This window comes from Anomaloglossus baeobatrachus, chromosome 1, assembly GCF_048569485.1.
Source record: "Anomaloglossus baeobatrachus isolate aAnoBae1 chromosome 1, aAnoBae1.hap1, whole genome shotgun sequence".
In the NCBI taxonomy this organism is placed as follows: Eukaryota; Metazoa; Chordata; class Amphibia; order Anura; family Aromobatidae; genus Anomaloglossus; species Anomaloglossus baeobatrachus.
The window spans coordinates 869368432-869384421 of record NC_134353.1 but is presented as its reverse complement, the minus strand read 5'-3'; the positions used below and the strand labels follow the sequence as shown (position 1 = coordinate 869384421).

Here is a 15990-nt window from a genome sequence, read left to right as displayed (position 1 = left end):
TATGACTTCGGCTCTGTACGCACTGCAAAACGGAATTTTCTTAAGAAAATTCCGCAGGGTCTGAAAGATTACCGCACCTGCGGTAAAAAAACGCGGCAAACCGCACTCGAAAACCACATGTGGTTTGCCGCAGTTTGACCGCGGTATTGTTCGCGGTATTGCCACGGTTTTGCTGCGTGCGAGTTGGTACATGTGCTTTAATGCATTCAATGCAATAAAGCACATTGGGGGAAAAAAAAAAGTAATTTCCTTCTGAGATAGATAGCAGACAGATAAATAGACAGACAGAAGAATAGATAGAGGGATAAATAGATAGAGTCCCTGTGAGCACACGCTGCATTTCTCCCAAGCGGTAATGTGTGTTCACATTACCGGCCGTGGGCAATGACCTGTGGTTACCTCTGCTGTCTCGTTGCGAGGCTGCATTCAGCGCTGTGTGTCAGTCGCGGCTGGATGCAAGCATCGGAGGACGTGGATTACGCCGGAGCTGTGTGCTCGGGAGGGGTTAATAAAGGGGTGAACCAGGTGCTTTTTTGTGTTTTATTTCAAATAAAGGATTTTTCGGTGTTTGTGTTTTTTCACTTTACTTATGGATTGATCATGTCAGCTGTCACATAGACGCTGCCATGATCAAGCCTGGACTTAGTGGAGGCGATGCGCTGCCATTAACTCGTTATATTACCCTGATTGCCACCGCATCACGGCAACAGGAAGAGCCGGGGACACTCCGGGACTGCCGCATAATGGATACGACAGTCCCGGGGCAGCTGTGGGCTGATATTCTCGGCTGCGGGAGGGGGACCTTAACCCTGCCCCTCGCTCTCCCCAGCCTGAGAATACCGGGCCGCCGCTGTGTGCTTACCGCGGCTGGAAGGTAAAAATACGGCAGAGCCCACGTGTTTTTTTTTCTATATGTCTGTTTGCTTTCTATGTGTATTCTATATGTCTGTGTGTGAGTGCGATATGTGCGTGTTCCATGTCTGTGTCTGTGTTCCATGTCTGTGTTCCATGTCTGTGTCTGTGTTCCATGTCTGTGTCTGTGTTCCATGTCTGTGTCTGTGTTCCATGTCTGTGTCTGTGCTCCATGTCTGTGTCTGTGCTCCATGTCTGTGTCTGTGCTCCATGTCTGTGTCTGTGCTCCATGTCTGTGTCTGTGCCCCATGTCTGTGTCTGTGCCCCATGTCTGTGTCTGTGCCCCATGTCTGTGTCTGTGCCCCATGTCTGTGTCTGTGCCCCATGTCTGTGTCTGTGCCCCATGTCTGTGTCTGTGCCCCATGTCTGTGTCTGTGCCCCATGTCTGTGTCTGTGCCCCATGTCTGTGTCTGTGCCCCATGTCTGTGTCTGTGCCCCATGTCTGTGTCTGTGCCCCATGTCTGTGTCTGTGCCCCATGTCTGTGTCTGTGCCCCATGTCTGTGTCTGTGCCCCATGTCTGTGTCTGTGCCCCATGTCTGTGTCTGTGCCCCATGTCTGTGTCTGTGCCCCATGTCTGTGTCTGTGCCCCATGTCTGTGTCTGTGCCCCATGTCTGTGTCTGTGCCCCATGTCTGTGTCTGTGCCCCATGTCTGTGTCTGTGTTCCATGTCTGTGTCTGTGTTCCATGTCTGTGTCTGTGTTCCATGTCTGTGTCTGTGTTCCATGTCTGTGTCTGTGCCCCATGTCTGTGTCTGTGCCCCATGTCTGTGTCTGTGCCCCATGTCTGTGTCTGTGCCCCATGTCTGTGTCTGTGCCCCATGTCTGTGTCTGTGCCCCATGTCTGTGTCTGTGCCCCATGTCTGTGTCTGTGCCCCATGTCTGTGTCTGTGCCCCATGTCTGTGTCTGTGCCCCATGTCTGTGTCTGTGCCCCATGTCTGTGTCTGTGCCCCATGTCTGTGTCTGTGCCCCATGTCTGTGTCTGTGCCCCATGTCTGTGTCTGTGCCCCATGTCTGTGTCTGTGCCCCATGTCTGTGTCTGTGCCCCATGTCTGTGTCTGTGTTCCATGTCTGTGTCTGTGTTCCATGTCTGTGTCTGTGTTCCATGTCTGTGTCTGTGTTCCATGTCTGTGTCTGTGTTCCATGTCTGTGTCTGTGCCCCATGTCTGTGTCTGTGCCCCATGTCTGTGTCTGTGCCCCATGTCTGTGTCTGTGCCCCATGTCTGTGTCTGTGCCCCATGTCTGTGTCTGTGTTCCATGTCTGTGTCTGTGTTCCATGTCTGTGTCTGTGTTCCATGTCTGTGTCTGTGTTCCATGTCTGTGTCTGTGTTCCATGTCTGTGTCTGTGTTCCATGTCTGTGTCTGTGTTCCATGTCTGTGTCTGTGTTCCATGTCTGTGTGTGTCTGTGATGTGTGTGTGTTTACTCTCTGCTCCGCTTCCTGTCATAATGACATCACTTCTTTGCAAACCGCAGGCAGCGATGTACATTACCGCAGGTAAACCGCGAAATACCGAAGGGAATAACGCAGGAAAACGCAATGAACCACACAGAATTTGCTGCCTGCGTTATTCCCTGCGGGATTTCACGATTACATGGCAGTCAATGGAGTGAAATGCCGCAGCGATATGCGGAAAAGAAGTGACATGCAATTGTTTTTGCTGCGGGAATCCCTCAGGAAAACATGCAGCTGTCAAAATCCATATAGTGCGCACAGCATTTTTTTTCCCCATAGGTTTTGCTGGTGAATCACTGCAGAGATGTTATAAACATGACATGCAGCGAAACATGCAGTGCGCACAGGGCCTTAAAACATGAGGAATGAAATACTTAACAAAAAAAGTGTGAAACAACTGAAAATATGTTGTATATTCTAGGTTCTTCAAAGTAGCCACCTTTGGCTTTGATTACTGCTTTGCACACTCTTGGCATTCTCTTGATGAGCTTCAAGAGGTAGTCACCGGAAATGGTTTTCACTTCACAGGTGTGTCCTGTCAGGTTTAATAAGTGGAATTTCTTGCCTTATAAATGGGGTTGGGACCATCAGTTGTGTTGTGCAGAAGTCTGGTGGATACACAGCTAATAATCCTACTGAATAGACTGTTGGAGTTTGTATTATGGCAAAAAAAAAAAAAAAAAAAAAAAAAGCAGCTAAGTAAAGAAAAACGAGTGGCCATCATTACTTTAAGAAATGAAGGTCAGTCAGTCCAAAAAATTGGGAAAAACTTGAAAGTGCCCCCAAGTGCAGAGGCAAAAACCATCAAACGCTACAAAGAAACTGGCTCACATGAGGACCAGCCCAGGAAAGGAAGACCAAGAGTTAAGAGGATAAGTTTATCCGAGTCACCAACCTCAGAAATCGCAGGTTAACAGCAGCTCAGATTAGAGACCAGGTCAATGCCACACAGAATTCTAGCAGCAGACACATCTCTAGAACAACTATTAAGAGGAGACTTTGTGCAGCAGGCCTTCATGGTAAAATAGCTGCTAGGAAACCACTGCTAAGGACAGGCAACAAGCAGAAGAGACTTGTTTGGGGTAAAGAACACAAGGAATGGACATTAGACCAGTGGAAATCTGTTCTTTGGTCTGATGAGTCCAAATTTGAGATCCTTGGATCCAACCACCGTGTCTTTGTAGAAAAGGTGAACGGATGGACTCTACATGCCTGGTTCCAACCGTGAAGCATGGAGGAGGAGGTGTGATGGTGTTTTGCTGGTGACACTGTTGGGGATTTATTCAAAATTGATGGCATACTAAACCAGCATGCCTACCACAGCATCTTGCAGCGGCGTGCTATTCCATCCGGTTTGCGTTTAGTTGGACCATCATTTATTTTGAAACAGGACAATGACCCCAAACACACCTCCAGGCTGTGCAAGGGCTATTTGACTGAGGAGAGTGATGGGGTGCTACGCCAGATGACCTGGCCTCCACAGTCACCAGACCTGAACCCAATTGAGATGGTTTGGGGTGAGCTGGACCGCAGAGTGAAGGCAAAAGGGCCAACAAGTGCTAAGCATCTCTGGGAACTCCTTCAAGACTGTTGGAAGACCATTTCCGGTGACTACCTCTTGAAGCTCATCAAGAGAATGCCAAGAGTGTGCAAAGCAGTAATCAAAGCAAAAGGTGGCTACTTTGAAGAACCTAGAATATAAGACATATTTTCAGTTGTTTCACACTTTAAGTATTTCACTCCACATGTGTTAATTCATAGTTTTGATGCCTTCAATGTGAATCTACAATTTTCAGAGTCATGAAAATAAAAAAAACTCTTTGAATGAGGTGTGTCCAAACTTTTGGTCAGTACTGTGTATATATTTACAAGTGGGGTTCATTAAAAACCTTGCACTGTTTGGCTTTCCTCTCCCCATCCAGTTTTGATGGGATCTGTGGTTATAAATCAGCTGAGAGGAGCTCAGAAAAAGATACAAATCCCCATCAGACCTTGAACATGGTCTCACTGATGGATCCTCAGTTGGCTCATTCTGCAGCCAGAAATAGCCAGAGCGGAGTCTGTAGAAGGCAAACGCTGCAAGATTGTGCATGAAACTCAATTATAAAAATGATTTCGGTACCGACTGCTGCACAGGAGTTCTGGGGCCGAGTCCAACCCGAGGCCAGAGCAGAACAGAGCAGTGCCAGGAAATCAGAAGCCACAACACAAATGAAGGCAAACAAGAAAGTTCCCAGTAATGTCCAGGCCGAGCCCCCGCCATGTCTCCGCTCACCTGGGACAGCCATGGAGCGGCCTCCGACAACACACCTCACAACAAGGAAGGAAACCGTCACTCAGGCTAGGAACTAAACACGAACCACCTGTTTCCGGAAGACTAGTTTAGACGGTGCACAGTGGACTTGTCCACAGAAAAAAACGGGGGTGGGTGGGTACTATTGGGGGAAAGCTTTGTTACTTTGTTCCGCAGTGATATTCATTATCTGTGTTTTTGTACTTAAATAAAAACCGTGAAGCTGATTTGTGGCTCATCTCTGTCATACATAGGTGCTTCTAGGTTTAATAACCCCCCTCCCTTTCTTGCGATGTGGTACATTCCGCCGTGTCAGGCTGCACGCGCTAGTTTGTTTTGAAGAAGCTGAAGGAAAATGAGCAACATCTATATCCAGGAGCCGCCCACTGCCGGCAAGGTGCGGGGGAGACCGGGCCGGACCATCTGGGGGCGGGGGTCCCGGGTGTGATGGGATCTCAGGGTGATACGTGCAGGACTAATGCCGTACAGCAGTGAGCCTCCTCCGCCATGCTGCTCACTGGGGGTAACAAGCTCAATCACCACCACCCTACAGACTACAGTGGCCGAATGGGGACAACTTTTCTAAAATACATTCTGGGTTCCCGGGGGAAGCTTCGTGATGAGGTGCTGGGTTTGGCTAATGATGGTGCAGGGGAAATGGAGGGTGACTATGTCCAGTGAAAGCAATAAGTGTATACTGAAGAGAAGCCCCATTATATCCCTGTGTCCTAGCACTGCAGGTGCTGACATGGCCCCTCGCTGCACACAAGCAGGTGCTCCCGAACACTGTCACGATGTGTGATGAGCGCTGACGACTAGCGCCGGTGGGTGACGAGCGCTGACGACTGGTGCCGATGTGTGACGAGCGCTGACGACTGGTGCCGATGTGTGACGAGCGCTGACGACTCGTGGCGGTGTGTGACGAGCGCTGACGACTGGTGCCGGTGTGTGACGAGCGCTGACGACTGGTGCCGGTGTGTGACGAGCGCTGACGACTGGTGCCGGTGTGTGACGAGCGCTGACGACTGGTGCCGGTGTGTGACGAGCGCTGACGACTGGTGCCGGTGTGTGACGAGCGCTGACGACTGGTGCCGGTGTGTGACGAGCGCTGACGACTGGTGCCGGTGTGTGACGAGCGCTGACGACTGGTGCCGGTGTGTGACGAGCGCTGACGACTGGTGCCGGTGTGTGACGAGCGCTGACGACTGGTGCCGGTGTGTGACGAGCGCTGACGACTGGTGCCGGTGTGTGACGAGCGCTGACGACTGGTGCCGGTGTGTGACGAGCGCTGACGACTGGTGCCGGTGTGTGACGAGCGCTGATGATTCGTGTCGGTGCGTGGCGATCCCTGACGACGCGTGACCGTGCGTGGCGATCCCTGACGACGCGTGACCGTGCGTGGCGATCCCTGACGACGCGTGACCGTGCGTGGCGATCCCTGACGACGCGTGACCGTGCGTGGCGATCCCTGACGACGCGTGACCGTGCGTGGCGATCCCTGACGACGCGTGACCGTGCGTGGCGATACCTGACGACGCGTGACCGTGCGTGGCGATCCCTGACGACGCGTGACCGTGCGTGGCGATCCCTGACGACGCGTGACCGTGCGTGGCGATCCCTGACGACGCGTGACCGTGCGTGGCGATCCCTGACTACGCCTGACCGTGCGTGGCGATCCCTGACGACGCGTGACCGTGCGTGGCGATCCCTGACGACGCGTGACCGTGCGTGGCGATCCCTGACGACGCGTGACCGTGCGTGGCGATCCCTGACGACTCGTGACCGTGCGTGGCGATCCCTGACGTCGCCTGACCGTGCGTGGCGATCCCTGACGACGCCTGACCGTGCGTGGCGATCCCTGACGACGCCTGACCGTGCGTGGCGATCCCTGACGACGCCTGACCGTGCGTGGCGATCCCTGACGACGCCTGACCGTGCGTGGCGATCCCTGACGACGCCTGACCGTGCGTGGCGATCCCTGACGACGCCTGACCGTGCGTGGCGATCCCTGACGACGCCTGACCGTGCGTGGCGATCCCTGACGACGCCTGACCGTGCGTGGCGAGCCCTGACGACGCGTGACTGTGTGACGACGTGTGACAAGCGCTGACGACGCATGATGGTGTGTGATGACGTGTCGCATGTTCTCGTGCCTGACACACCTTGCTCAGGGTGAGACACTGGAGCAGCTTGGATCGAGCAATCCTCCATTTCATTTAGATACCTTTAAAAAGACGACCAAAAGCCTTAGGTGCCTTGTTCACACTGACGTCTAGAGCCTCCACCAGGGTCGTCCTGGATGTAACCTGCCATTAGATTCATGGTGCACAATCTGTGGCCAACAGCTGTCAGAGCCTGGCTGCATGACGGGCTGGTCAGGGACTATATTCTTTTGCTGACTAGTTGAATCCGGTCCCCTGCCGCCTTCTCCCCCCCCCCCCCCCGATCACTGACTGACAGGGCTTTTCCCATTTATATATGAATGGAGGATTGACCACAGATTCTCCATTGCACTGAAAACAGGCCGTGATCTCAGACAGAATTGTGAATGAGCCCCCTCCATGGATGAAAAGCCCCCACACATGATCCTAGCAGGCAGGTGTCTATGTGTGTGTGCACGGCGAGGGGAAGGCATTTGGAGATGGCTGGTGTCGAGAAGAGAAGCAAGAAAGACATTTCTCTCCAAGAAATCGTTATAGACAGTCTGACATTCTGCATGACGTTCAGGGCTTGGACTGCAGGGGACGGGGTATTACCTGTTTGGGGCATCTAGAAGACTGATTGTCTAGAGAAGAAAATGTGAGCGCTGCTATGAGCCCTCTGTCTGCCAACAGTAAGGCATTGTGCGCACTGAGCGTTTTTCGGGTGCGTTTTTGTGCATTTTTGGCAGGGCTGTGGAGTTGGTAAACCAAACCTTCGACTCCGACTCCTCAATTTCTCTTGCACCGACTCCGACTCCTACATATATTGCTTATAGTTAGGTGAAAAAACGCACAAAAATGCAAAAAAAAAAAAAAAAAAAAGCACCCGCTGCAAAAACGCACATGTTTTTACCGCGTTTCGGTGCGTTTTTGGCTGCATTTTGCTGCGTTTTTAATCACTGCGTTTTTCTGCGTTTTTCCAATGCATTGCATGGGGGAAAAATGCAGGAAAGAATTGACATGTCCATTTTTTTTTTTTTTTTTAAGCTCAAAAACGCAGCTTAAAAAAAAAGTTGTGTGCGGACAGCAAAAATGAAAACTCATAGACTTTGCTGGGGAAGCAAAGTCAAGCAGTTTTGAGGCCAAAAACGCACCCGAAAAACGCGCAAAAAGGCCGCGAAAAACGCTCAGTGCGCACATAGCCTAAGACTATGTTCACATGTTTCATTTTTGCTGCATTTTTTTCAAGCTTCTGTAAAACATCTTGACAGTAAAAGGGTGCTTCCAAAAAGCAGGGTTTGCTGTGCTTTTTTTTTTTTTTTTTTTTTATTGCATTTTTGAGTTTTTTTGGTGTCATTTGTCTCCAGTACATATTTCCTTTTCAGTTAGGAAACAAGCAATCATCGATCTCGTGTGATTTCTGATTTCTCACAGGTTTTACTGGTGCTATAAAACATAGAACTGCTGGAAAAAAGCTGCAAAAAATGCAGCGTTTGTACACAGCCTTAGAGCTCTTTCAGACATCCTTTATTGTCGGTCCGTTCTCAGATCGCAGTGCATGGCCTGGCTGCGGCTCTCCTGACCCGATTGTAGCTCCTCTGAAAAATAGGTAAAGCTGCCGCGCTCAGAAAACACGCTGCCAGTCCATGCACTGCGATCTAAGACCGGACAAACAATAACCAATGTCTGAAATTAGATAAATTGGACACTGGCGTTATTGTAGTACTGGAGCTGCGAGTGAACAGGGAGCCCTGTGTGTAAGGCCGGGGCCACATGAGGGACTACTGCGATCCTCGCATGACACTGGGATCACTCTGGCAGCACAGCGGGAGCCGAGTATCATGCGAGTGTCACTGCGACTCGATCATGCGATCGGACCACAGCTGCGGGGGGCGGGCTGGCACTGAAGAGGGGCGGGCCAGCACTGAGGAGGGGCGGGCTGGCGCTGCGGCGGGGAGGGAGGGATTTATCTCCCTCTCTCCTCCGTTGCCGACTATTTCCATTCTCGCTCTGCACTTCCATTACACCGGTGTACTGTGAGTGCAGTGCGATTTTTCTCTCACCCCATAGACTTGAATGGCTGCAAGAGAAACAAGGATCGCATTACACTCACAGCATGCTGCGACTGTTTTCTCACTCATGGGTGCTGGCACATAGGCTAATATTGGTCCAAGTGGACTGCAATGTTTTATCGCATTCCACTCACTCCGATTTTCATGCTGTGTGTCTTAGGCCTAAGACTTCCAAAAAATTAAAGTAACCAATGTCTAATTGAGGCCTTACGCTTCCTGAGACCATTGTGTGGGGGCTTCTCATCTACGGAGGGTGATCACTTGCAATTTTTTTTGTAAAAACACAGCCAGGAGTAAAGGTTGGGATCTACGTAAGTATCGTCCAAGAGCAACTTCTCCTGACCATCTAGCAGCACTTTATGAACATCCAGCATGATGGAAGCCATGTCACAAGGCAGAAGAGTGGTTCGGATAGCATTCGCTGCAATTATAATTCCTGTATTGTAGGTTCTACTGAAAACAACGGCTGGAGAGATTGACATTGAATTATGGTCAAAAGAAACGCCTAAAGCTTGTAGAAACTTTGTTCAGCTGTGTTTGGAAGGTAAGAATGGCCATGGTGGAATATATGGATGTGAAATGATGTTCCTTCCAAACCGGATTATGGCCCCAGCAGTACTCTTTGGAATCTTCAGTATTTTATAAATTCTTCTGTACCAATGACATCAGTATGTTTTGCAACAATAAGGTTGCGAAGCTCTTGAGAGCTCACTGGTTTTACCCATCATCAGATGTTTTTTGTGTGTCACCTTTTATAGGCCATCAGTTGAAGCAGCTGATATTATTCTTCAATAAGTGCCAGGATTGCATTATTGTAGCATGACATGACCAGCTAGAGCCGGTACCTCCTCCTTCTGCTGTGGTCACACTGTGATTATCCTTCCCTTGTTCTACAGGCTGTCTATGGTATTGCAGCTTCTGTCCAATGACCGGCAATTCCAAAAACTACTAGTCCCACATGAGTGCCACTGTGTCTGGGAATAAAAGCCAATTGCTGGTTAACTGTGATCTGGGATAGACACAGTGCCCATACCAGGGCCAGTGGATTCCGACGGTGCCCGACAGACCCTCATAGACTTATTATTGGGTTCATTAGGTTCCGTCATTTTAAAATGGCTAAAAATAAAAATTATTTCTGCATGTTACATGTGATGTAAACACTGCCGTATTATGTAGTTTCATAGAGCACTGTAAGTCCACGGATAACATTGGGACACAGCTTTCTTTAAAAAAAAAACCCATAATCACACTGGTTGGTTTAGTTCATCACTTTTTTTTATGCAACGTAGAAATTAAAAAAAATGTAAAAAAAATGCCTTAAAAAATCCATTCTGGAGCCGACGTAGAGTTCTGGAGTCTCCTATTAATAGTGATTGTACACAGCGCTACAAGTTACACAAAGGATCCTGGAAGTGTGGAGATCCGGTGGGTCACCTATTGCTAAGCAACGAACCAGACTTTTCTTTTTTTTTTTTTTTTTTTTTTTTTTTTTTTTTTGTGTCTTGGGAACCCTAAGGATAATTGTTTTGGTTTTTTTTCTTTTACACCCTATAGCAGTGTCCATTTAATACCCCGTTTGTCTTTGTGTAGATTTTTTTTTTTTTAATTTTGACTATTTTTTTTTTTTTGTTTAAAAAAACAAAACAAATTTGATGATTATTACTTTTGTATCTTTTAGGATATTATGATAATACAATATTTCACAGAGTCGTCCCCGAATTCATAGTTCAAGGAGGCGATCCGACCGGTACGGGTACAGGAGGGGAATCGATTTATGGAAAACCATTTAGGGTAAGTTGCAATAATCGCGTTTATTAGAAAATTAAGTACATTGTATTGAGGCAGGATGAGTCGGCACAGATTCTCCTTTACTGACCCTGAACATGTCGGGGTCCCTGTATTGTAGCACAGGGGTGCAGTCCCGCTGCTGCTGCGTGTTCTGAAAGAACAGGGAGGGACAATAGGAGCCTAAATAATGTTGGTTGATTGACCCCCCCCCCCCACAGATTGGCTGAACTCAGAGTAGCTGTTGTACTTTTCATTTATGAAAAAATAACACAAGTGATGATAAGAAACCTTGTAATATATGTTATCAGAGAAATCTGCGTCATTCTCATCCTGGACTGAACTTTTACTATCAATTCATGAGTAAAATCTTTATTCAGTGAAGACAGATATTCCTATTGATTGGAGACGACAGTGGGTGCTGATAAGATTCTATGGACGGGGAGGAGCTGGAGGTAGACACAAGAGGATGGGGAGGAGCTGGAGGTGGACATAAGAGGAAGGGGAGGAGCGGGAGGCCAACACTAGACGGATGGGGAGGAGCGGGAGGCCGACACGAGACGGATGGGCAGGAGCAGGAGGCCGACACGAGACGGATGGGCAGGAGCGGGAGGCCGACACGAGACGGATGGGCAGGAGCGGGAGGCCGACGCCAGACGCATGGGGAGGAGCGGGAGGCCGACGCCAGACGCATGGGGAGGAGCGGGAGGCCGACGCCAGACGCATGGGGAGGAGCGGGAGGCCGACGCCAGACGCATGGGGAGGAGCGGGAGGCCGACGCCAGACGCATGGGGAGGAGCGGGAGGCCGACGCCAGACGCATGGGGAGGAGCGGGAGGCCGACGCCAGACGCATGGGGAGGAGCGGGAGGCCGACGCCAGACGCATGGGGAGGAGGACACAAGAGGAAGGGGAGGAGCGGGAGGCCGACACTAGACGGATGGGGAGGAGCGGGAGGCCGACACTAGACGGATGGGCAGGAGCAGGAGACGGATGGGCAGGAGCGGGAGGCCGACGCCAGACGCATGGGGAGGAGCGTAAGGCCGACGCCAGACGCATGGGGAGGAGCGGGAGGCCGACGCCAGACGCATGGGGAGGAGCGGGAGGCCGACGCCAGACGCATGGGGTAAGAATGATGTAAAAATGCTGAAAGTCGGGCATTTACGTGGCAGCATGCAATGGTTATTTTCACATTTCAAACAATTTATTGAAACAAAAACAAAGTACGGTGGTGGTTATGCCCCCCCCACTCCCCCAAAATGTCAATATCTCAATAACTTGTGGTGTGGCCTTGTGCCTTAATTACAGCTGACAACGACGTCTCCTGCTGTTTACAAGTGGAATTATTATCTGCGGAGGCATCCCACTCTTCTTGAAGGGCGGCCCTTAGATCATTGAGGTTCTGGGGTGCAGAGTTACGGCCTCTACACGGTGACTCAGCTGATCCCATAGGTTTTCTATGCGATTCAGGTCTGGAGAAAGTGTAGCTGCTCCATTTGAGGTTCCCCAGTCTCCAGCAGCCTTTTCCCAATAATGGGACCTTAATGAATTGGAGCATTGTAATCCATGAAGATGGAATTAGGCCTCTGTTGTTCATGCAGAGGCACAATGACTGGATTAATGATGTTACTCCACTAGTAAGGGGTTCTCACTGTACTATTCACAATGTGTAGTGCAGTTCTGTACTGACTAGACACCTGCCCACACTGTAACACCATCAAAGGCTCGTCTGGTGACAACAGGGGCTGATGCATAGCGCTCTTCTTGACGTCTCCAACTTTCTTGGTGGCCATCATTTCTGCTCCGTCTGTAACAACTTTTATCAGTGAATAGCCCTGAGGCCACTGGTCCCTTGTCCAGTGTAGCTCATGCCTGTGCCTGGTGGTGTGGTCAGGTACGTTGCAGGTCATGTAGCATGCAGACCACGCTATTGTAAACAGTTTGGAATGGTCTGATGTGACACTTGGTGCCTCTCACCTCACTTAAATGTGCCTGGAGTTGTGTGGCATTCATCGTCCGGTTCTGAAAGTCATTGTTCCCAATGAAGCGGTCATCAGTGTGATGCAGCCAAAGTCGTACACTTCTCTGTCGTTCTGTGACTCTTCAGTCTCTCTGTATCTGTGTTGCAACCTGTTGATGACACTCTAAGCTCTGGTGTCACTTCTGTCTGAGAACATCTGGCTAGAGGCCTCACACTGGCACGGTACTGCTCATCAATTGTTAGGTGTCGTATTGGTCTCATGATATGAACAGCATGATGAGGAGGATTGTTTAATGCCATTTTTTAATTGAATGATGAAGTTTATTGGGTGATTCATGGATCAAACACATGTTGGGAATTTTTTTCCTTGTTAGAGAACAGCAAGTTGCACTAAATGCTGAAACATTGAACAGTTGGACATGTGCATCAAAAGTTTACATTGTCACATTAAGCTCACCTGAGAAGGTTAGAGCGCCTTATAGGATCATCCTGAAATTTCACCCGAAAACTAATTATCCCTAACTTTTTGTCAGTAGTGTATTTGGAATATGCGTAATTGTACTGACCTGGGGTATTATAGTGCTAGATTAGCTTTACCATATAGTGAACATGGTAAACCAAAAAACAAAAAGGTTGTGAACTCTGTGTGTATACAGGATGCTGAGGTCTTTAACCCCTTCAGCCCCGGGGCACTTTCCGTTTTTGCGTTTTTGTTTTTTGCTCCCCTTCTTCCGAGAGCCGTACCTTTTTTATTTTTCCGTCAATCTTGCCATATGAGGGCTTGTTTTTTGCGGGACAAGTTGTACTTTTAAATGAAACCATAAGTTTTACCATATGGTGTACTGGAAAGCAGCAAAAAAATTCCAAGTGTGGAAAAATTGCAAAAAAAGTGTGATGGCACAATAGTTTTTGGGATGTTTTATTCACGGTGTTGACTATATGGTAAAACTGATGTGTAGGTATGATGCCTGAGGTCGGTGCGAGTTTGTAGACACCAAACATGTATAGATTTACTTGTATCTAAGGGGTTAAAAAAATTCACAAGTTTGTCCAATAAAAGTGGCGCACGTTTTGCGCCATTTTCCGAAACACGTAGCGTTCTTATTTTTTGGGATCTATGGCTCAGTGACGGCTTATTTTTTGCGACTCAAGCTGATGTTTCTAATGGTAGCAGTTTTGCGCAGATGCTACGTTTTGATCGCCTGTTATTGCATTTTGCGTAAAACTTGCGGCGACCAAAAAACGTAATTTTGGCGTTTGGAATTTTTTTGCCACTACGCCGTTTACCAATCAGATTAATTGATTTTATATTTTGATAGATCGGGCATTTTTGAACGCGACGATACCAAATATGTGTATATTTATTTATTTTTTAACCCTTTAATTTTCAATGGGGGGAAAGGGGGGTGATTTGAACTTTTAGGTTTTTTTTTTTTTTTTTAATTTTTTAAAACTTTTTTTACTTTTTTTATTTTATTTTACTAGACCCCCTAGGGGGCTATAGCGATCAGCAATCCGATTGCTGATCGCTATCTGCTGATCACAGCTATACAGCTGTAAACAGCAGAAATAGTCACTTTCTTTTTTCCTCTGCTCCGGGCCGAGGAAGAATGAAAGTGAAACTTCATAGCAGCAGGCGTCATCACATGACCCTGTGCTACGATGGCAACCACCGAACGTCACGTGATCACTCACGTGACGTCCGGAGGGGGCGGCGGTAAGTAAAAAACATGGCCGCGCGCATATAGATCTCGCTGCCAGCCTTTGGCAGCGAGATCTAAGGGGTTAATGTTCCGGGTGGAATGCGATTCCACTCGGAACATGTAGGCACACATGTCAGCTGTTGAAAACAGCTGATATGTGTGCCGATCCACGCCGCCTGCCCGTGGAAGGGGGCGGGGCTTACCAGGACACGATCCATGACGGAAAGATCCGTCCATGGTCGTGAAGGGGTTAAAGGGAATCTGTCACCAGGTTTTTCCCTTCTGATCTGCAGCCACCACCAGTAAGCCCTTATATACAGCATTCCAGAATACTGTAAATACACACGTGGTCAAAATTGTTGGTACCCCTCTTTTATTGAAAGTAAAACCCACAATGGTCACAGAAATAACACAGGCCCACTGACTGATTACAAGATTGTAGACACCTGTGATGCTAATTAGTGGGCACACCTCGATTTCACATGTCCCTTTTGTCACATTATTTTCAGGGGTACCATCATTTCTGTCCAGGCCTGCCTGTTTAATGAGTTTTATTTGTTTAAAAATTCTGTGGCAACATGGCTGAAAAGCAATGTCTGACTTTCATTTGGATACAGGTAAAATATATCTTTGTACTGTGTTAACCAGTAGAGAGAAAAAAAGTTTGTTTAAAAGAACTGAAGTCCTCAGTGGTTGATACCTTTTAATGGCTAACTGAAAAGATGGTAATAATTGCAAGCTTTCCAGACTACTCAGGTCTCTTCATCAGGTTCAGTATAACACAAAATCGGAAGATTCACATATTTATACACAACAGGACATAGAATAGTGCAGTAAAAAAAAAACCCCCCAAACAAGTTATGTGAAGCAGAACTATCACTATGGCAAGGGGGAAAACTGTTGTAGCCATAGTGATAGTTCTGCTTCACATAACTTTTTTTTTTTGTTTTGTTTTTTTTACTGCCCCATTCTAAGTCCTGTTGTGTATAAATATGTGACTCTTCAGATTTTGTGTTATACCATGCCTGAAGAAGAGACCTGAGTAGTCTCGAAAGCTTGCTATTATTGCCATCTTTTCAGTTAGCCATTAAAAGGTATCAACCACTGAGGACTTCAGTTCTTTTACACAAACTTTTTGACTTTCATTTGTTCATTTTCATAGATTTTTTTTTATTTATTACATTTGTCAGATTCCAGTTATTTCTGTGACCATTGTGGGTTTTTCTAAAACGAGGGGTACCAACAATTGTAACCACATGTGTAAGAGCCCAGGCCGCGCTGTATAGTGTAAAAAACACCTTTATTATACTCATCTGAGGGGTGGTGGCCGGTGGGGTCCAGTGGGTGTTGCTGCTCTTGGTCCGGCGCCGCCTCCATCTCGGATGCTATATATAAGAGGTCACTGGTGATGGACGCAGCTCATAAGGGAAAAACCTGGTGATAAGTTCCCTTTACCTTGCTTTTATATACTGGCACATCTCATTGTCTGCAGGATGTTCTCTGCTTACTATAAGGCCTCGTTCAGACGTTCATGTTGCATGACATGTTCTATCTCAGTTTTACACAGATAGGTACCCATTATAACCTATGGTGAACCACACAGGGATTGTGTGTCCATGGGATCCACACAGAGACATGTCTGTTTTTTTTTC

At 48.2% G+C, this 15990-nt stretch overlaps 2 protein-coding genes across 2 annotated transcripts in view; one reads left to right on the top strand and one right to left on the bottom strand.

Annotated features, from left to right (window-relative positions):
* Positions 1–4747, bottom strand: part of SREK1IP1 (SREK1 interacting protein 1) — a 76768-nt gene extending 72021 nt beyond the window's left edge. Inside the window, exon 1 of the mRNA XM_075326220.1 lies at positions 4641–4747. Within this exon, the coding sequence (XP_075182335.1) occupies positions 4641–4653 (13 nt within the window). The 5' untranslated portion in view covers positions 4654–4747. The remainder of the gene's footprint in view (positions 1–4640) is intronic.
* A 212-nt stretch (positions 4748–4959) lies between these two features.
* The window catches only part of CWC27 (CWC27 spliceosome associated cyclophilin), a 308857-nt gene continuing 297826 nt past the window's right edge, over positions 4960–15990 (top strand). The window contains exons 1-3 of the mRNA XM_075326207.1: positions 4960–5055; positions 9319–9415; positions 10550–10662. Coding sequence (XP_075182322.1) covers positions 5014–5055; positions 9319–9415; positions 10550–10662 — 252 coding nt within the window. The 5' untranslated portion in view covers positions 4960–5013. The remainder of the gene's footprint in view (positions 5056–9318; positions 9416–10549; positions 10663–15990) is intronic.